Below are 22,786 nucleotides of genomic sequence, written 5' to 3' on the forward strand. Positions count from 1 at the left end.
CTGTGTCTATTACTAGGGTTGTATTATTAAAGAGGTAGTTTCTCTGGGTGGTTAACTTCCCAGAAGGTGCATTTCTTGGCATTGAGTTGTAAGCCATGGCTGTGGCACTGGAAATTTGTGTTAGACATTCTTGTAAGTTGTTCGTATCCTGGGAGGTTTCTGTGATTACTCCTAGCTTTTAGTCATCTGTAGACCTGGTAAGCCAGAGGCCCATGACTTCCAAAAAATAGACGCCAAAGAGGAGAGGGCACAGCACAGAGCCCAGGGTAAGTCCACTGGTGACCAACGTCTTTGTAGAGGTAGTCTCTTAAGATCCTAACTTCCTGTAAACCAGCTCGCTGTCCAGTGAGTTTCAAAGGGGTTTATGCCTAATTCCATGAGTTTGTTTATAATGCCCAAGTGAGGTATTGTTCAAATTCCTTAGCAAAGTCATGGTAGGCAAAATGCACCCTTTTGCCCTCATCCATTTCCAGGATATCCATTGCTATGTTGACCGTCTGAAAGAAACACACTAGGTTCAGTATGAATTATCTGCCTTTGATTAAATCAGTCTGGGCTGGGACCATTGATGATTTCCTGTGTCGTCATTAATCATTTCCGTGATAATTCTTTTAAATGGGTTAGCATATGAGACTAGTCAGACTAATGGGTCTGTAGTTTTGGGGATCCATTAATGGCTCACCCTTGTGCAGAGGGATAGCATTTGCATTCTTCCATTTTTGTGGAGTGAAACCAATGAGGAAGTTATAGTTGAATAATGACAAAAGCAGCCCTGAAATTTGATATTTCAGGCTGTTTATGATGCATCTTGGAGTATTATTGGGGCTATCAAAGCTGTGTTCTTTGCCATAGAAAGTGCATCTAAGACCTGCTCCCTACTGATGGTTGGAGGGATTATGTTGGATGGTATTTTCTGGGGTGGTGGCTGTTGATGAGAGGAGTTGGAGTTGGATTTGTTAGTCAGATTTGCTATATCTTCTGGCTCCATGCATCTGGCTCTATTTGCCAACAATTTGGCACTCTGTTGTATGCTGCCTTTTTCTTTTCAGACATACCTAAAGAAGGCCTTATGGTTGTCCTTGTCCTGGGATGCTGTCTTTACCTCAAAATTTTCTTTGTTGGGCATAATTCAACCTCTTAGTTGTCAGCTCAGTTTGATAAGGGACTGTATCATTTTTGGTGTTACACTTCCTAATTTTAGCTTTGACTTTTTTCTTTTGTTGTACACCCTGTTTAAATTTGGATTCCACCAGGGTGGTTTGTTTGTTTTGGGCTTATTTCTGTTAGGCACAGCAGCCTGAGTGCAGACATTGACCTAATGGCACAAAAGTAATTTCACATAGGCTATTGTGTTATCTGGATTTGGAGAAGCTTGAAGTTTTGGCAGGTTATCGCTTAATAAAAGGTAGGTTGCCTTGGAGTAGTTTCTAACTATTACAGGGTTTGCTGGGGTTACGTAATTAATTCATATTTTGAAGGAAACTGCTTTGTGGTGTGACCTTACCATAGAGATGCAACACATGGGGTTGTGTGTGGTGGAGGGGTGCAGCCTTCTCTCATATGTTTGTACCTCCAGAAGATATTTACTGACTGGGTCATGGTGTTTGTGTTAACAAAGTGTAGGAGTCTCTGCACCTGCAAATTTGGGGTCATGTTTCATTCCCAGCATGACGTCCCTCTCTGGGCCAGTAATCAAGGAGCCTGAGTCCTCATCACTGACACTGGAGAGAGACGTTTACTTGGAACAAAAATAGATGCACACAGTATTTCCAGATGAAGCTCTCTGGATCAACCACAATTTCCCTTAAGAGTACACAGGAAACACACTCAGTCTGGGGTCAGGATTTTTCTTTGTCTCCCTCCAGGTCCCCAGTAAGACTCCCCACTGGCACAGCTGTAGAGTTGAGTCCTCAGCAGAGTGCACAAGCCAAGTCCTCTAGCACCCTCTCTGTGAAATCAGTGCTTCGTGTCCATGCTCCAAGCAGCTAACACACACACACACACTTTTGAGATTTGATTTCCTCTCCCACAGACACACACACACACACACACACACACACACACCTGGGAAAGGCTGGCATAGATTTACTAGGTATGCCCCCTTCTGCCCAGACTATAAGGTAATTACTGCCACCAGACACTCCAAAGCCAGCTATACTGAGGGAAATTTAATATTAATTCAAATTATAGCGTTTTGACCAATGCAGTAAGGTTTTCAGGAGTGGCCACAGAATCCACCAAATAGATAAGAGTACTGTCAAAGGTTAAAATATATACCAATTCTTCTTCTTTCAGCTTTTCCCGGTTAGGGGTCGCCACAGCGGATCATCTGTCTTCTCATGATTGGCAGTGAAGTTTTACAGTGTCGAGTTGCCAGCCCGACCTTCCACAGAAGGCACACACTCACACCTAGGGCCAATTTAGTGTGTCCAATTCACCTACTGCATGTCTTTGGGATGTCCAAGGAAACCGGAGCATCGGGAGGAAACCCACGCGACCACAGGGAGGACATGCAGACTCCGCACAGAAGGCACCCCAGCCGAGAATCGAACCAGAGAACCTCTTGCTGTGAGGTGACAACGCTAAGTTTAAATATATTTAATAATATATAATATAAGAAATACTAAACGTCTGTTTATTGAAAACACCAGATTTTTAATCACAGGAAATAAATAACACAGATTAATAGATTCACGCAGATACAGAAAAACCTTATTTAACTAATCTCACTATATTTTCCTGACTGATCTAAAGAATTATTATTCACTGGTCACTTACTGAAACAAGGCGAGGTGAAGTAGGTGAGGCATCCTTCTTTGTTAGGTTCCAAAAACTTGAGTGCTCTGAGACCTCAGTCTCATTTTTAAAAAACATAATTTCAGTGATGGATTACAGAATGAAATCACATACGTCTGGTCATCTGAGTCCTGGTTCCCATGCTACCCCCTTTCCTAGCATCTGACCCAGAATCCCACACACGTGTCCAGTAATACACACGCGCACACACACACACACACACACACACACACACACACACTCTCTCTCTCTCTCTCTCTCTCTCAGACACAGACACAAACACAAACACACACACCTCTTTGCTAAGGTCTGTTGCAACTTCTGGAAGTCATAAAACACTTTCACTCATCCTGCAGGAGCTAATAAACCATTCTCTGACGGAGACATTTTGTCTCTGGCTGCAGTCAGAACTGAGACACAGTCTTTATGACCTAAATTAACTAATTTAATTTCTTACTATTTTTCAAAGTTAGCTGGACTGAGATTAACCTCTTCTTTTCCAGTATCCTTTAACATATATACATTTCCTCTGTTACAACAGTACAGTCTGATATAAATGTATATATTTTTTTCTGTCCAGCAGGACACACTGTTGGTACATCTTCAACACAAGCAGCTTTACAAATACATTTTTCAACAGAAGCATTTGTACATATCAGTTTGATATACAAATGACATGTTCTTTACAAAATTCCAACTAATTATGCAGGCATATGTTACACATCCACTGCCCTACTTCTCCTGGCATAGCTAGCAGTACCTCACATCATCACATCCAGTTTATAGAAAGATAATTAAAGTCCCCCTTGAGTATGGTATGTGGATGAATGGTGAATGACTGCAATAGTTCCATGTATGGGCTACTGGTTTTATGGGATATAGACTGTGACATATAGCTTGCTACGGTATGATAAGGGACTTTGTCTATGGCCATCTGGATGTGGTGGAACTCCAGTGTCACCCTGTTTAGCCAGTCTAGAGGTATGCTTATTACTGACATAGATCAAAGCACCTCCACCTTTAGTCCCTGTCTTTCTAGTTGCTACGCTAAAAGTGTGAAAGCCACTGAAGCATTGAACTGCCAGGGTACTCTCTGTGGCTTTAAACTGTGTCTTAATAATTGCACATATATATGCATTCCCAAAGTGAAAACAGCTTGGAGGGGTGTAGCTTCTTGTTTAGACTCCTTGCATTGAGCAATAGCACCAAATTCTAGGGAGGACTGGTGGAGGCCATCCTAGGCAAAGCAACATTGTATGTCATCCCATGCTGGCAGATATTGTATCCCCCTAGAATGATGCAAAAAAACTAAGCCAGTTGTTCAAGTCAGTCTGTCTTCTGTTCATATTGTGGCACCAACTTGGTGAAGGTAGAATGCTGTTCGTACTTAGGCACATACCAGCCTGTAACTCATAGTCTGAGAGGTCCATAATGTTTCTCTTCATATGGTCTATAAAGGTACTTCTCAGGTCATTCACACCTACATGGCTATGACTGAATCACATTGGTACCTATGAGGCAGTGACTTAAGTGCATATGTAACTTGGCAGATCCTGGTCTCTGATAGGCAACTGACCATCATTTTCTCCTTGTTCAGCCTGGTGAGTGAGGCATCAGTATGTTACACAATAGAGTCCTAGGCAGTGTATTGGCTTGCCTTATGGGCTTGGTAGTGGAGGCTACACTGGGTGTAGTATGTGCAGTGTTAGGTGTTTCTGTTTAGTGTTTTTCTATTGCAGATGGTATGTCTGGGAGGTCTTTGTGGTTTGGGAAGAATGCATTTAAATGTCTCCGCATACATAGGTCTGTGTATGGAGTGTGCAATAAGTGTGATGGGTGTACTGTTTGCATTTCTGACCACCAGATTGTTAATATGAGTATACTTGAGAGTTTTGCCTCCAGAGACATTGCGTATATACAGCTCTCACATGCTGTTTGTTTCTTTGAGGATTAAATAGTTGTCAGTTGTTGCATTGTCTTAATATACCCATATCCACAAACCTGACTGCTGAGAAAATGGGAAAGTGCATGCCCATTGTGTCAGGTTCTTTACTGGCTATGCTACAAGAGTGTGGTGCACTAGGCGGTTAATAGTGGGAAGATTAAAGGTGCTTTTGGGGCTAGAGACTAGACTAGGCTATATAATACTAAATTCTAGGGGCACTGCTCCTCAGTGCACAAACTAGCTGCTGTGTGCTACTCAATGCCTGAAGTAGTTGCTCTACACTTGCCAAGTTAGTGGTACAATTTCAGAGGTGGTAGTATATTAATAGATTCACAGAATTTATAAGTCTGAATCTGTCCATGGACCATAGTTTCCTTGCTAGTACTCAACTTCATAGGGTACCTCCATCTTCCAGGAAGGGTAAGAAAGTCATGCCCAGGATGTTATACACCTGTCCAATTTTCATGGTTTGCCTTAAAAGAAGTAAAGGAGTTGCTATGCCTTTTAAGATTATGACAATTGGAAAAGATACATTGAGTAATAAAGCTAACCTAATCATGACATACTTTTCTGTTGAGTGTGGGTCAAGTCTTTAGTTTAAGTGCTTGTGTAACCATTTGTTTTGCGGAGATGCAGGAGATCAAAGAGGACTGAACACTTAACAGGACAGAATGTTAGGCATGAATCACAGAATAAAATTTCCTACCTTTTTGATAAGTGCCATGGGACTTTTTCTTTTTTTTAATCCGTCTTAGCTACCATCAGTTAGTTCAGGCAGATGGGGCCTGGGTCTATTGGCAGCAATCTACTGAACCTGCAGCCTTCTTGTCTTCCAGCATCAAAGGAGAGTGTGCTACCTGTTGAGTTACTGGTGTTGGCTATTGTGTACTTGAAGCTGTATGTGCATGCATATATTTGTGTGTGTACGGGAGCATGTGCATGTATGCATAGTCAGTTTCTCCTCTTAATTCCTTTGTAATGTGATTCCAATTGGTGGGCACAATACTGGAGACTTTTTTCACAAATATCCTGAAGAAACTGTAGCGTTTGTACTGCGTGTGTTATCTGGACCATTTCTTGAGTGTTGGGGAGGAACTGATAGATAAAAAGCTTGCTAGAAGGATAGGGGCAGTAACTGTAATACAGGAGTGTAAATGTTTGAAGAAAGGAGAAAGTCTGTGGCAGTGGTTGTGATTTGGGAGGACAGTTACCTTTTCCTATGGTGTTAGCACCACTGCAACAACTTCAAAGAGGCAGGTGAACCTACATATTTTTAAATGTGGTATTTTGTAGGGGTTGTTTGTTAATGCTAGAATATGTTATTGTTGGAGCGTATTCTAACCTCAGATTAAAGACGTTACTAATATTTTTCTAGATTTCACTGTAAGGTGACTGGAGTACCTGTAGCAGACTTTAAGGTTGCTGGAGACTTTTGTCTGTTCCATGTTCTGTGTGCAATAAAAGAGCTTGGTCTAGTAGCAGGCCTAGATATTTACATGTTTTTCTTGATGTGTTTTGTTCTTGAGTGGGTCTGTTATGATTAAAGGTCTGTTGACTTTGAAAATTTAATTTGTGACAAAAAGCATAGTGGCACCTTATTTTATATTTAGCATATTAGTCCGTTTACCTAAACGAGCTACAAATATCAGTGAAGTCTGTTTGCAGTTGCTTTTCAATGTCAAGGTGGGAAGGACCAGATATATGAAGCAGAATGTTCTCTACGTACACACTCTGTGAGATTGCTGAAGTTATGTTTTATAATAGGAAGTAAAGCAAGGGCCTTAGCACTGAATTCTTAGTACACCTGTGGTAAAAGTTCATAATTCATATATATGATTACTATGTTGTATGTTGAGTGCTGTATCACTCAGGTTATTTCTTAGCCAGTTTGGGGTATTTTTAGACCATTTTGTTGTTCACACTCAAGGTCCATCTTTAGGTCAATGAAAATTTCACCCATGAAATAGCCTTTCTTCGTGGAAACTCTGAGTAGGCCATATTTATCCAGGTGCTGAGCATAGTAAGGTGCATTTTTTTTTCAGACATCTTTGCTAGGAGGCGAAAGATAGAAATTGGTCTGTCAGCTTGTGGATTGATTTAGTGAGCCAGTTTTCGGTATGTTAGCTTACAGTGAAATGTAGAAAAACATATTAGAGAAACATTGAAGATACCTAATATAAAACCTTGACCTGTAATAGGTTGCCTGACAGAACCGTTACATTTAAAGGTCAGGGATTTTTGCTGTTAATAGAAAAATGTCACCAGTGGTGTCCCACAGGGTTGTGTTCTGGGTCCCCTCCTCTTTTTCCTCTTTTTAGTGTTTGTTTCTCTTCACATAAAAGCCAGTTTCAAGGGTCCTATGACTAACCCATAATTAATGATGATTGCAAACTTGGGGGTGGTCTTATCAAATTCCATTCTAATGTTCAAATTCTCTTGCAGGTGCTGGATCAAACAAGTTTTTGGTGCTGCATTCCTTGGTGTTGATGGTAAGCCAGTTACTTTAGTAAATCTAGAATCACTACTGCTTACCGTATCAGTAACATTCCACTTAAATATGACATGGTACAACAGAGACTTGTGTGCTTATGTTGATAGGACTGTTCTTTGGCCATGTCTCTGTTGTGGTTAGAAAATCCATCTGTCTTAAACAACGTATTCCTCCTTGTGGTATCTCTTCAAGGTGTAAAGAAATTATAGTTTCAATTTATTTATCTCTTACTAGGCCATTTATTGAATATAATGTACTGTTTGGTGTGCACCTCTCTCTCAACACCTAAAACAACTAGAGACACATCCGTGTTTCTTTTATGCTGTAAATGACCCAACACTTGTGGAATTCTTTCAGCTAAGTAAAACCAGTGCTAAACACCCCATCAGCAACACCAGGTTGCATGACAGATACCTGGGTTCAGGTGAATCCCATTTATTGAATAGGCTGCCCTTACCTTTTTAGCAGAGTACCTCCCTAGTAACTTTTGAGACCAGTCTAGATGACTGGGTGAATGATGGTAAATTTTCACCATGGAGGTGTGAAGAAAGTATGCTTAATGAGGGTCATTATTAGTCTCCTCCAGTACTGGGTGATGTGGATGAGCTTCTGGATGGTCTCCTTGGCCACAAACTTAGAGCATGCGAACCTCTCTGTTATGTTGCAGCCTTCTGGGGAAAGCTGTAGTGCATTGGAGATGGAGTTGCATTTTCTTTTTCCTTTAGGATGTTCTTTGTCTCACATTGCTGCAGTCATAACCTGTGGGTAGTCCGCTGTCCTCGGTCGGCCCGAATACCAAAGAGCTAGGCTGGCGTCGGTCATTGTCGCCCAGAGCTGACGTCAGTACGTAGTAGTACTTAAGCGCATGACCGACGCCATATCCTCAGTCTTTCTTGCCGCGTGGTCCGAAGCAGAAGCAGCATTTGCAAGTGCCGTTCGGCGTTCTGAAATTTTCATTTATCGAGTTTCAGACCGAAGACCAAGTTGGCTAAGTACTCTGGGGGAAATTTTTGTCTTTTCTTGCCTCAGTTATCCGGATGTCAGAAAAAGTTAATAATTGTATTTCTTGTGGGAAATAGATACCTCATAGGGATTATCATTCTTTCTGTATTCCTTGCTTGGGGCCTGAACACGACGTAGTCGGGTGTCGCTTTTGTGCTAGATTTAATAAGCGCACCATTAAACGAAGATTAGACTGTGCCAGGCTTGTTTTCGGTAAACGGTGTAACTATAACATGCTGTCGGATCCTCCGACGCCCGCTACCGCTAAAAAGCGTAGAGATAAATCTTTGAGGTCTAAACCGGATGAGTTGTCCGGTTGAATCTGTGGATCCTGCCGAGGGTTCGGCTGAATCCCAGGGGGAACCTTTACTTTTGCAGGAGTTGGCCTCTCAGGAGTTAGGCCAGGCTGAAGGTGCTTCTCAGGTATCTGTAGTTCCATCTTTACAAAAGGTTATTAGGCCTTCTACTTCTGTGGCTAAAGGCCATGCTAAGGCCAAACCTTGTCTTGCTAGCCCTGGCCATAGTTCTAGCTCTCCAGCCCCTGTTCCTAAAAAGCATATGTTGAAAATGGCAGAGGACTTGATTACTTTGATCAGGGGTTCTATGCCCCCCCCCAGAGAAGAGGCCTAGAGTGGAGGCAGATTTAGAGGGAATGGATCATTCTTCAGACTTCTCTGATTCCTCAGCTGAAGAAATTCAGGATTTCCCTCCCTTTTCAGGTTCGGATGCAGAGGATTCCTGTCCTTCTGCTTCTCCTCCAGAGGATTTTTCTTTTTCTGAAACTTTACATTCCATGAGGGAACATTTCAAGTGGGAAGGTCAGGATTTTTCAGATTCTCGGAAAAGGCTTAGGGAATTTTTGTTTTTGCCACAACATAGGCCCATGGCTATTCCCCCTGTCTTAGATGTTGTTCAGGATGTTTTCTCTGAAGCTTCCCTTAATCCTGATTCTTTGCCCCCTGCCCCTGTCAAGCCGGACAGATATTACAGAGTTCCAGAAGCACGTAAGTATTTGTACAAGAGTCCTAGAGCTGATCCGGAAACTATTATTCAAGGTCCGAAGGGTGTCAGGGCTTCTGTGGCTAAGAATCCAGTTCCTTTGGATAAAGATTCTAGAGCGTTAGATAGGTGGGGGAAAAAAGTGTACACCTCCTCTACGTTAGCTATGAGGGCTTTAAATTGCCAATTTCATATGCTGAAGTATCAGAACTTTTTGTTAGGCCAATTGAAATCTAAGGTGGATGCTTTATCTGAGGGTATAGAGTGTAAGGAGCTCCAGGAGTTGGTTCATGCATCAGATCAAGTTGGCAAACATTCTTTGCAGTGTGGTTTCGATGCTCTTCAGGCTTCATCCAGGGTGGCTGCTACAGGTTCAGTTATTCGTAGACATGCCTGGCTTAAGGATCAAAATTTGTCAGAGCATGTTAAGGCTCGGATTTTGGATGCTCCTCTTCAATCTGAAGTTCTTTTTGGTTCTCCTGTGGAGTCAGTTTTGAAAAAGATGGAAGATAAGGCTAAGTCTATGCAGACGGTCAAGGATTTTTTGCAGGTGCAGCCCCCTAAGTTTAGTAGGAATTGGCCTGCTAGAGGATGGTCCTACCCTTCTTCGGATTATCAGTCTAAGGGCAGGTCTAGACGTGGTAGAGGCAGGGCTCACGCTCAGGGTTCTTTCAGACCTAGGACTTGGAGTTCTCCTGCACAGTCTTCTGGTGAGGGCAGGGGTCAGCCTTTTCGTAAACAGACCCAATGACCTGTATCTTCAGCTGCCAGACCCTTCTTTTCTGGCAGCTCCTCTAGGAGGAAAGTTGGGACTTTTCAAACAAAACTGGCATTTGGTCACCCAGGACAAATGGGTGTTGGATATAATAAATCAAGGTTACAAGTTTCATTTTCACACTTTTCCTCCTTTCAAAGGCATGCCGGATGTGCCTCCTCAGCAAAGGCTGGAGGCTCAGGAGCAAATTTCTTTGCTTTTGCAGATGGGGGCAATTCAGGTGGTCCCTCCATCAGAAGTAGGCCTAGGATTTTATTCCCGTCTATTCCTAGTGCCAAAGAAAGGAAACACTTGGAGGCCAATTCTGGATTTGTCCATTCTCAATACCTACTTAGACATTCCAAAGTTCAAGATGTTAACATTGCAACAACTTCTGCCTATGCTAGGCAAAGATCACTGGATGGTAACCCTGGATCTCAAAGAGGCCTATCTTCACATCCCTATCAGGCCCAGCTGCAGGAGATTCCAGGCTGGTACTTCTCATTATCAGTTCTCTGCATTGCCCTTTGGTTTATCTACTGCGCCCAGGGTGTTCACAAAAGTTCTGGCTCCTGTAATTGCTTTCTTCAGACAGAGGGGAATACAAATTTATCCTTATCTGGACGATTGCCTGATTCTTGCTCAAGACAAAGACAAGTTACTACAACATCTCCAGTATGTTATGGCAGTTTTAAGGTGCCTAGGGTATTCTGTGAAAGAAATAAAGTCCAGTCTAGTGCCCTCTCAGGACATGTGCTTTCTGGGTGTGAGACTGAATACAGCTTCTCAGATGGCATTTCTGACCCCGGACAAACAAAGAACTCTTCATCTATACTTCCAGCAGTTATCAGTAATGTCCAGGCTGACTGCAAGGACAGTCCTTCAAGCCTTGGGGTTCATGGCATCTTGCATTCTAGTACTTCCCAATGCCAAACTGCATATGAGGAAGCTACAATGGTATCTCAAAAGTGTATGGACTCAACACTGCCACGGTTTGGACACTGTCATTCGGATAATACCTTGCATCCACAAGGAATTCTTGTGGTGGGCTCAGGAATGTCACCTAAATAGGGGACTCTCTGTGACCCAACCAGAGGCGAGTCCGATCATAATGACGGATGCCTCGGACTTGGCTTGGGGAGCACACTTCAATGGGAAATGGATACAAGACACGTGGCCTCCCAAACTACTTCATTTGCATATCAACATGAAGGAGATGTTAGCAGTCCAATTTGCCTTGATGGCCTTCAAGGACCTACTTCAGCCGGGACAGGTGCTGATTCGAACAGACAACACAACAGTCATGTGGTACATCAACAAGCAGGGGGGAACCCATTCTTACCCTCTTTGCAGACAAGCAATGATATTGTGGGAGACTGCTCTGAGTTTGCACATCAATCTTCAAGCACGGTTTCTGCCAGGAGCACAGAACTCCCTAGCAGATGTATTGAGCAGACAAATTGTGGATCCCCACGAGTGGAAATTGGACCCTCAGGTATTCCAACAGTTGACAGTGGCTTGGGGAACTCCAGACATAGATCTGTTTGCTTCTCCACTGAATTTCCAACTGCCAAAATTTTGCACAAAGATGTTCCACCCAAAAGCTTGGAAAGTGGATGCTCTATCTTTCAGTTGGAACAACCTTCACGTCTATGCTTTCCCCCCTCTGCCTCTTCTTCCCAAGGTACTCTTGAAAGTCAGGCGGGACAAGCCTTGCATGATTCTAATAGAACCAGATTGGCCACGTCAGCATTGGTATCCTCTGCTGAGGAGTTTAATTCAGATTGCAAACTTGGGGGGGGGGTCTTAACAAATTCCATTCTAATGTTCATATTCTCTTGCAGGTACTGGATCAAACAAGTTTTTGGTGCTGCATTCCTTGGTGTTGAGGGTAAGCCAGTTACTTTAGTAAATCTAGAATCACTATTGCTTACCGTATCAGTAACATTCCACTTAAATATTACATGGTACAACAGAGACTTGTGTACTTATGTTGATAGGACTGTTCTTTGGCCATGTCTCTGTTGTGGTTAGAAAATCCATCTGTCTTAAACAATGTATTCCTCCTTGTGGTATCTCTTCAAGGTGTAAAGAAATTATAGTTTCAATTTATTTATCTCTTACTAGGCCCTTTATTGAATATAATGTACTGTTTGGTGTGCACCTGTCTCTCAACACCTAAAACAACTAGAGAGACATCCGTGTTTCTTTTATGCTGTAAATGACCGAACACTTGTGGAATTCTTTCAGCTAAGTAAAACCAGTGCTAAACACCACGTCAGCAACACCAGGTTGCATGACAGATATCTGGGTTCAGGTAAATCCCATTTATTGAATAAACTGCCCTTACCTGTCTAGCAGAGTACCTCCCTAGTAACTTTTGAGATCAGTCTAGATGACTGGGTGAATGATGGTAAATTTTCACCATGGAGGTATGAAGAAAGTATGCTTAATGGGGGTCATTATTAGTCTCCTCCAGTACTGGGTAATGTGGCTGTGCTTCTGGATGGTCTGCCAGAAGCTTAGAGCATGTGAACCTATCTGTTATGTTGCAGCCTTCTAGGGAAAGATGTAGTGCATTGGAGATTGAGTTGCATTTTCTTTTTCCTTTAGATTTCTCAAGTAGCTCCCTAAATCTGTTTGGACATAATTGCTTGAATGTAAAATGCAAAACTTTGTTTTCAGGAGGGTTGTCATCTAAGTTAGCTGAAGTTTTTGGAGTTTGCAAATGTGTCCGAACTGAAGTTGTAAACTTTATAAAAAGCTTTTTTTTTTTCCTAGCAGGGTAGTGCCATATGTTTTGGGTCTTGGCTGATGATGATATTGCTAAACTAGTTATCCAAATATGCCACACACTGTTTGGTTATGAAGCCGTGACTTGGCCTTTGTTGTTTTGCAGCTTCCTGCTTTGCCGCAGGATCTTGTAAGTCTTTAGGTCAGCATTGAGGGTAAGATCATCTACAGTTAGGTCAAGCTTTGTTCGTTTTCCCCCCTTAAAATGAGCAATCATTTTGTTTTTCTAGGGACAGCCTTTTTATGCACACATTTGATCGTACTTGTGAAAAATGATCTGTGACTGCTTTTAGGAGAGTGTTGAAAATACTTAAGGCGCTCGAAGAATCAGCACCCTAGTATATTGTGCACCAATCAGTAGATTGATGATGTTCTTCATCTCACATTGCTGCAGTCCTTACATATGGGTAATCCGCTGTCCTCGGTCGGCCCGAATACCAAAGTATTAGGCTGACGTCGGTCATGGGCGCTCAGATCTGACATCAGAGCGCCAGGGTATTAAAGCGCATGACCGACGTCATATCCTCAGTCTTTTTTGCCGCATGGTCCGATGCAGAAGCAGCGTTTGCAAGTGCCGTTCGGCATTCTGAAATTTTCGTATTCTGAGTTTCAGACCGAAACCAAGTTGGGCTAAGTACCCCGTTGGGGAATATTTTTGTTTTTTCTTGCCTCAGTTAATTCCGGATGTCAGAAAAAGTGAATAATTGTATTTCTTGTGGGAAACAGATACCGCATAGGGATTACCATTCTCTTTGTATTCCTTGTTTGGGACCTGAGCACGACGTAGTCGGGTGTCGTTTTTGTGCTAGGTTTAATAAGCGCACCATTAAATGTAGGTTAGATTGCGCTAGGCTTGTCTTCGGTAAGCGGTGTAATTATAATATGCCGTCGGATCCTCCGACACCCGCTACCGCGAAGAAGCGCAAAGACAAATCTTTAAAGTCCAGACAAGATGAGTCGTCTGTTCCGGACGCCGGCTCTTTAGAAACTACGGTGGAATCTGTGGATCCAGCCGAGGTTTCAGTTGAGTCTCAGGGGGGGGGCTTTAATTTTGCAGGATGTGGCCTCTCAGGAGTCAGGTCAAGCTCAGGGGGCCTCTCAGGTTGCTGTTCTCCCTTCCTTGCCTAAGGTGGTTAGGCCTTCTCCTTCTGTCTCTAAGGCTCCTTCTAAAGGCAGGCCTGGTTTGCCTTCCACGGGTGTCAGTCCTAGTTCTGCAGGTTCTGTGCCTAAAAAACGCATGCTTAAAATGGCAGAAGATTTAATTTCTTTAATCAGAGGTTCTATGCCCCCTCCTGATAAGAGGCCTAGAGTGGAGCCAGAGGTGGAAAGTTTAGAGCAGGCTTCAGATTACTCAGAGTCTTCGGCTGAAGACATTCAGGATTTTCCTCCTTATTCTGATTCAGACGCAGAGGATTCCACTCCTTCTGCTTCTCCTCCAGAGGATTTTTCTTTTTCAGAAACCCTGCATTCCATGAGGGAACATTTTAAATGGGAAGGTCAGGATTTCTCAGATTCCCGAAAGAGGCTTAGGGAATTTTGTTTTACCACAACATAGGCCCTTGGCTATACCTCCTGTTTTGGATGTTGTTCAAGATGTTTTTTCCGAGGCTTCCCTTAATCCAGACTCTCTGCCTCCTGCGCCAGTTAAGCCAGACAGGTATTACAGAGTACCTGAGGCTCATAAATATCTGTATAAGAGTCCAAGGGCTGACCCAGAAACTATTAGCCAGGGACCTAAGGGTGTCAGGGCTTCTGTTGTAAAGAATCGAGTTCCTATTGATAAAGATGCTAGAGCTTTGGATAGATGGGGTAAGAAAGTGTATACCTCTTCCACTTTAGCAATGAGGGCTTTGAATTGCCAGTTTCATATGTTGAAGTATCAGAATTTTCTTCTTACTCAACTAAAATCTAAAGTGGATGCTTTAGCAGAGGGCATAGAGTGTAAAGAATTACAGGATTTGGTACATGCCTCTGAACAGGTGGGTAAGCATTCTTTGCAGTGTGGTTTCGATGCTTTACAGGCTTCTTCTAGGGTGGCTGCCACTGGTTCAGTTATTCGCAGGCACGCCTGGCTTAAGGATCAGAATTTGTCAGAGCATGTTAAAAATAGAATTTTGGATGCCCCTTTACAGTCTGAAGTTTTGTTTGGTTCTCCTGTGGAATCTGTCTTGAAGAAAATGGAAGACAAGGCTAAGTCTATGCAGACTGTTAAAGATTTTTTGCAGGTGCAGCCTCCTAAGTTTAGCAGGAATTGGCCTACTAAGGGATGGGCTTATCCTTCTTCTGATTCACAGTCTAGGGGTAGATCTAGACGTGGTAGGGGGAGAGCTCAGAGTACTTTCAGGCCTAGGACGTGGAGTTCACCTGCACAATCTACAGGTGAGGGCAGGGGCCAGTCCTTTCGTAAACAGGCCCAATGACCTGCATTTTCAGCTGCCAGATTCTTCCTGTCTGGCAGCTCCTTTGGGAGGAAAGTTGGCACTCTTCAAGCAAAACTGGCTTTTAGTCACCCAGGACAAATGGGTGTTGGACATTATAGACCGAGGCTACAAGTTTTATTTCCATACATTGCCTCCTTTCAAAGGCATGCCAGACGTTCCTCCTCAGCAAAGGGTAGAGGCTCACAAGCAGATTTATTTACTTCTTCAAATGGGGGCTATACAGCAGGTCCCTCTGTCAGAAGTGGGCCTAGGATTTTATTCTCGCCTGTTTCTAGTACCAGAGAAAGGAAACACTTGGAGACCGATTTTGGATTTATCTATTCTCAACACATACCTAGACATTCCAAAATTCAAAATGTTGACGTTGCAACAACTTCTACCTCTCTTGGGCAAAGATCACTGGATGGTAACTCTGGATCTCAAAGAGGCTTATCTTCATGTTCCTATCAGGCCCAGTTGCAGGAGGTACCTGCGTTTTGGCTGGGACTTTACATTATCAGTTCTCTGCATTGCCCTTTGGCTTATCTACTGCGCCCAGGGTGTTCACAAAGGTTCTGGCTCCAGTGATAGCCTTCTTTCGGTTAAGAGGAATACAGATTTATCCTTATTTGGACGATTGCCTGATTCTTGCTCAAGACAAGTACGAACTTCTTCATCATCTACAGTATGTGATGGCAGTGTTAAGGTGCCTAGGGTATTCTGTGAACGAAACAAAGTCCAGTCTAGTACCCTCTCAGGAAATGTGCTTTCTGGGTGTGAGACTGAATACAGCTTCCCAGATGGCCTTTTTGACCCCAGACAAGCAAAAGAACCTTACTCTTTACTTCCATCAATTGTCTCTACGGTCCAGGCTGACTGGAAGGACAGTCCTTCAAGCCTTGGGGTTCATGGCATCTTGTATTCTGGTGCTTCCCAATGCCAAACTGCATATGAGGAAGCTACAATGGTATCTCAAAAATGTATGGACACAACACTGCCAAGATCTGGACACTGTCATTCAAATAATACCTTGCATTCAAAAGGAATTTTTGTGGTGGGCTCAGGAATGTCACCTAAACAAGGGACTCTCTGTGACCCGACCAGAGGCGAGTCAAATTTTAACGACAGATGCCTCGGACAAGGCTTGGGGAGCACACCTCAATGGAAAATGGGTGCAAGACACGTGGCCTGCCAGACTTCAACATTTACATATCAACTTGAAGGAGATGTTAGCAGTCCAATTTGCATTAATGGCTTTCAAGGATTTCCTTCACCCAGGGCAAGTGTTGATTCTAACAGACAACACAACTGTCATGTGGTACATCAACAAGCAAGGGGGAACCCATTCGTACCCTCTTTGCAGGCAAGCAATGATTTTGTGGGAGACTGCTCTCAGTTTACACCTCAATCTTCAGGCAAGATTTCTACCAGGAGCACAGAACTCCTTAGCAGATGTTTTGAGCAGACAGATAGTGGATCCCCACGAGTGGAAATTGGATCCTCATGTATTTCGAAAATTGACAGTGATATGGGGAACTCCAGACATAGATCTGTTCGCTTCTCCACTAAATTTCCAGTTGCCAAAGTTTTGCACAAAAATGTTTCATCCCACAGCTTGGAAAGTGGATGCTCTATCATTCAGTTGGAGCAATCTTCACGTCTATGCCTTTCCGCCTCTGCCTTTCCTCCCCAAGGTACTCTTAAGTCAGACAAGACAAGCCTTCCATGATACTAATAGCTCCAGATTGGCCTCGACAGCACTGGTACCCTCTGCTGAGGAGTTTAGTACGGGAGCCTCCATGGCCTTTGCCTTCGATTCCGCACCTTTTGTCACAGGAGGGCAATCATTTCCTCAATGTCAGGATTCAGTCCCTGCATCTAACAGCCTGGCATATTCTGTTCTAGAACCTGGAGGGTCGCAGCTTCCACAACAAGTTTTGAATGTTATTTTGGAGGCCAGAAGGCCTAGTACAAGGAAAGTTTATGCTGATGAATGGAGGAGATTTTTAATTTGGAGCAAAACAAAGGGCTTTGATGTTTCCAGGCCTGATTTAAGTGTTTCTCTTCAATATCTTACAGAATTATTAGACAAGGGTTTGTCTTTCTCCTCTATAAAAGTTCATGCTGCAGCCATTTCTGCTCACTATGACTGTGACCCTCCATTTTTCTCTCATCCTTTGTTTAAGCAATTTCTTAGAGGGGCAAAGAACATAAGACCCCCACGTAGAGCTCCTACTCCTTCCTGGGATCTCAATTTTGTGTTGGAAAAACTTACTTTACCTCCTTTTGAACCTGCAGCTACTGCTGAGTTAAAGTTTTTGTCTTGGAAGACTGCTTTTTTGTTGGCCATTACGTCTGCTAGAAGGGTTTCTGAGTTGCAGGCTCTTATGGCAGTTGAACCCTTCCTAATTTTTCATAAGGATAGGGTATCTCTGCGTACTAATCCTACTTTTATGCCTAAAGTGGTTTCAAATGTGGCCTTGAACCAATCAATTCATTTGCCTACTTATGCAGATCCCCAAAATAAAGGGGAGAAAATTTTGCACACTTTGGATATTCACAGGCAGTTGCGTTATTATTTGAGCAGGACTAAAGGGTTCAGACAGTCTCAGCAGTTGTTTGTTTCTTTTGCTTTGGGTTCTCAGGGGAAACCTGTTTCAAAACAAACTATTTCTAAGTGGATTGGCTTTTGTATTGCTTTTTGTTATTCTCATCATGGTAAGGAGATTCCGTCTGGAATCAGACCTCATTCCACTAGGGCTACTGCCACTTCTACAGCTTTTTTAAGGGGAGTAGCTACTAAAGACATTTTGGAAGCAGCTACTTGGAGTTCAGTGCATACTTTTTCTAAACATTACCACCTTCCTCTTTATTCCAAATCTAGGGCTGGATTTGCCACTGCAATCTTACAGGGCATTTTGGCAGCTCCCAATGCTTTATGATTTTGCCAGCCTCCCTTTACCTCTGCTTTGGGATTCTACCCACATGTAAGGACTGCAGCAATGTGAGATGAAGAACATAGTACAGTTTTGTACCTACCATAAATGTAGATGTTCAAGATCCACATTGCTGCAGTCCAATTTACCTCCTTCCTTCCCCTCTGTAGTTTGGAATGGTTGTATGGTTTGGGTGGTAGCTGTTATTTGTACATGCCTTTTGGGAAGTATTCTATTTTTGGCTGTGGCCTTTCTTTTTAGGGCCTTCTGACATCTGGGGCAAGAAAAGACTGAGGATATGACGTCGGTCATGCGCTTTAATACCCTGACGCTCTGATGTCAGATCTGAGCGCCCATGACCGACGTCAGCCTAATACTTTGGTATTCGGGCCGACCGAGGACAGCGGATTACCCATATGTAAGGACTGCAGCAATGTGGATCTTCGAACATCTACATTTATGGTAGGTACAAAACTGTACTTTTTTCAAGAATCTCAGTTACCTCTGCTCTATGGACTCTTATAGTTAATAATTGTTTGGTGATTTTAATTAAATAAAGGCTCTTATTGAAATGGCTTGATAGGGAACTTTGCATGCAAAAGGTATTAGAGGAGTTTGAGGATTATTCATTAGACTGGTAGGAAGAGGTTGTTTATTTGTGCTGTGGCTGAGTCTGGTATGGATGGCTATTAATTGGGCTAGGCCATTATAAGGAAGATAGATTGTTTTGGGATGAGGTATATCCAAAATTAATGATATTTCATTTGCATGCAATTTCTGGATGTGTTCTTTGGTCTCTAACAGTTTTTTGCTTGAGGCAGGGGTTCTAAATAACTGTCACTTATTTAATTTTATGTGTAATAGGCCAGATAGGGAGTCTTCAAACTGATCATGTGGCAAATTAATGTAAATGGAGAATTTGTGATTCTTTTTGGTAAAAGGATTGTACCACCTCCTAACTTTAAATCCATCTCCTTGTTCTAGAATGTGTGGTAGTTGGTTTGTAGGAAGGTGGGTGGAAAGTATTTTTTCTTTGGCCAATTTTCTAAAATTCCTGGGTTTATAATATCCTTTGTGGGAATTACTGTGGAGATGGATTAAGTGCTGGAGATTGGTTGGCTGTGGCTGCTGTGAGAGGTATATTTGTTTTTAGTGGGGTTAACTTTTGTGTTAAAGAACCAGAGGTAGTGGTGGACTTAAATTACGATGTACAATAGCTGTCTGAGTGTCTTTGTAGGCTTTGAGAAGGCATTTGACCATATGCGCTCAAATGTTAAATGGGAGGTGATCAAACAGTGCAGCTTCCCAGAGGATACTGCTACTTGCTCATTTAGTTCCAGTATTTGGAGAGGAGTTAGTTCACTTTCACAGATGAAAGTCTGGAGAGTATTTATAGTGAGGATTTGAGAGGTTGCAGATCTGTTAGCTTGAAGTGACTGTGAATTTCCTCATGTACTGGAATGGTTTGATGCTGAGTATAAACAAGTTTGTGATGAAAAGTAATACCTCAGAATAAGATGTGATGATTGTCTGTCTTCCAGAGGAGAATGGATTGGCCTGTGAATGGGAGTTTGTAGCAGCTATGTCAGGTGGAGGAATTTAAGCCTTTTGGGTTTTCATTCACAAGTGAATAATGAAGGAATCCGGAGGTTGACTTGACCAGAAGCTGAGATCCCTTATAAGATCCTCCAAAGCTAGCTATAAAAACAAAATCGCCACTAATTCTAAGGACAACCACAAAGCATTCTATAGCTATGTCAAGAATCTCGATGGCAACACACAGATCTGCTCTGAGTTACAGCACAAAGGCACGAAAATTACAGAACCAACTGATATTGCCAACATCCTGGCAGATAGGTTCAAGCTATGTCAAACCCAGAGCTGTTGGACATGCTACACCTAAAGAAATCCCAATCCCTCCGAGCTACACGCCCTAGGGACCTAAACCTTGTCACCACAATAAACAGGACATGCTGGAGGGATAGATTCCTGTCCCAGAGACTTCCCGTACTCTGGAACAGGCTACCCATCTATGTCAAGCAAAGTTCTTCATTAGCACTCTTCAAGAAAAATCTTGATGAGCGGATGGGAAATAGAAAATACACCCCGGGGATCACTTCTGTGTCTCTGCTCGACAGTGGCACAGGAAAATAACTTTCTTGGGTGGCGTAAGCCAGGGAACCTTGTCGGCTAGGCTTACGTAGGCCCTTGGGCCGATAGCCTAGTACCTACCTTTGAACCTATGAACCAGTGGACACATCGTAGCATCAGTACTGCAGGTGTTGTACTAGTCTGGTGTCAAAGCAAGAATTGTGTCCAATGGCAAAGGTCTCAACTTTAGTTGTCGGCCTTTGTTCCCATCCTGAACTCTACTTACAAACTTTGGTAGATGACCAGAAGGATATTATCACAGATACTTGCAGCACAATTGAGGCTATTTTATGTGGTGCCCAAGTTCAGGCTTGGCGAAGCGAGGGAGGCTGTGCTTGTTCAGGTTGAGATGGCTTGGACACCTTGGTTGAATGCTCATTGGATGCATTAAGTGTATCGGTTATGATCTGAAAGGAAATCCGAGGCCGACCCATGACATTCTGGGATTATAACTTTCAGGCTATCTGGGAATGCCTAGAGATTGCGCAGGAAGAGCTGGAGACTATTGTGGGGAGTAAGGTAGTCTGATCCATTGTGCTCCGCTCACAGTCATCACAACCCTTGGGGTAGGTGCTTTATAAAATAGGTAGTTGAATAAAGGTAAGTGGCTGAGTAGTAGGTAAGTGGAATAGCTTTCCTGAAGTGGTATTCTATAATTAACCACATTTTCTGAATGTACTATATAGGAAGGGAGCAAGACGTTATTATAAAGAGAAAAAATAGTTGCCAATTTAAATATCTTTAGCTTGTGCAGCATGCAGGTAGTGAAATTTAACTAGCTGTGAGCAAGCAATCTTAATGTAGTCTAGCATATTTTGTTGGTAGATTTTTCAGAGATAATTGCTGCAAATTTTCACTTAATTTCCCCTAAAATATTTAGCTAAAGTTCTAGCCACTCCTGTTTTCAAATTTCCTTGCGATTCCAAACATTACTACTTAAGGAGTTTGACGATGTAATTTGACAGTATCGTAGCGTAGGTATTTCTGTTGTCTGGCCACAGTGAGTTCATCTCCCTCCTTACTGTTTCTCTGTCGTCTTCATACTCTGTCGATTTCAGTGAAGAACCTCAGCCTGCTGCTTATTCTTACCAAGTAGTAATCTTCAGACGCAAGTCATGGGTTTACATTTTTTTCATATGGCACAGGGAGTTGTTTTATACTGTGCTTTTGACACCGATTTTCTCAGTACTCCTTAAGAAGGGGACGTAGCCTGTTAAAGTTACAGTAGACTTTTTACCTTTTAGTTTTAACAAGGTTAAACCCTGTGCATGTTCTACATTGTTGTGAGTTGGGGCATTTAATGTAGAGCATTGGACTTTACCAGTGCATTTGTGTAGCTCAGAGAATGTTACAGCAGTAGCATAGTTTGACATCAGTGCTAAATTTGTCACTTCTTTGACCACAAAGCCAGGACTCCATATAGCTCCAACAACTGTACAGTTCAGGAAATGAAGATTATGGAGAACATGCGGTGGTGGTGCTGCGGTAGTGTTGTCGCCTCACAGTAAGACGTTGTCCTGTTCGAGTCTCAGCTAAAGCGTCTTCTGTGTGGAGACATGCGTGAATGGGCATACCTTTGTTGAAGGTTGTGCGTCAGGGCTGGCAACTCGGTACGTAAAAATCTACTGCCAATCATTAGCGGACCGGAGTTCCGCTGTGGCGACCCCTAACCGGGAAAAGCTGAAAGATACAACAACTAAATCTTGTGTAACGATGTAACGACATCCCTTAATACTCTGAACCTGTGGTTACCTGAGGTCCAGTGTTCTTTGTATTGCAGATTTGGTTGTTCGTCCTATAGGTTCATAAGTGTTTACTAGGTTAAAGACCACAAGGGCCTTTTTAAGCCTAGCCATGCATCCCGAATCAGTACCATTGATAAGTGTAAACAGGGGATTGGCAGATGAAACATGTACAAGCAGAGGCCTGGGAGATGAACCATTTTACAGATTGCCTTAGTGACAGAGGTGCAAAATCAGGGATGAATTTCCTGTTCTCTATCCAGTTGTCCAAGTTGCATCTGAATTGGGCTAGGGAGGAATTCTGATTTCACAATGATAGGGAGCCTGTTCCAGAGAAGTGGTAGTCTGTGAGATACATACATGTCTGTCCAGCAGGTCCTATTTGTAGCACAGGCAAGGTTTTTAAATCTTTAGAATGGGTAATTCTGGTGCTGTTTGTTTTGCAGATATGTAAAAGGTCCATAAGAGAGTGGTCTGACAATGCCATGTATACAAGGCATACATCCTGTAGTAGACAGAATGCAGGGATAGGGCCTTGAGGCTGTCCGCATAGGATGTTTTACTTGCACCCTTTTTTCTTTTAGTGAGGAACTTCTGTGGATGTTCCTATTGTTGGATATGTCTGGTTAGGTACATGCCAAAGAGGGCATTGTACTCCGTGATGGGTCTGAGGAATGCTAAAGGCCGTGGAATAATGACATTGTTGGAACTACTTGTAATACCTTTGTTTATATGTTGCACAACATAGAATGATTGC

The 22,786-nt window shown here is 42.8% G+C and overlaps 1 protein-coding gene across 4 annotated transcripts in view; it reads left to right on the forward strand.

Annotated features, from left to right (window-relative positions):
* HTATSF1 (HIV-1 Tat specific factor 1) overlaps window positions 1-22,786 on the forward strand; it is a 970,322-nt gene that overhangs the window by 95,294 nt on the left and 852,242 nt on the right. For 2 of the 4 annotated variants that reach the window (XM_044065288.1, XM_044065291.1), the window contains exon 2: window positions 7,184-7,230. The exons of 1 other annotated variant lie outside the window; for it this stretch is intronic. In XM_044065288.1, coding sequence (XP_043921223.1) covers window positions 7,228-7,230 — 3 coding nt within the window. In that variant the 5' untranslated portion in view covers window positions 7,184-7,227. Of the gene's footprint in view, window positions 1-7,183; window positions 7,231-11,831; window positions 11,879-22,786 lie in introns of all 4 variants that reach the window. One more of the 4 variants, XM_044065290.1, reaches the window with a different exon arrangement.

The sequence above is a fragment of the Protopterus annectens genome, chromosome 3.part0, assembly GCF_019279795.1.
Source record: "Protopterus annectens isolate FY-2018-M chromosome 3.part0, PAN1.0, whole genome shotgun sequence".
NCBI lineage: Eukaryota > Metazoa > Chordata > Ceratodontiformes > Protopteridae > Protopterus > Protopterus annectens.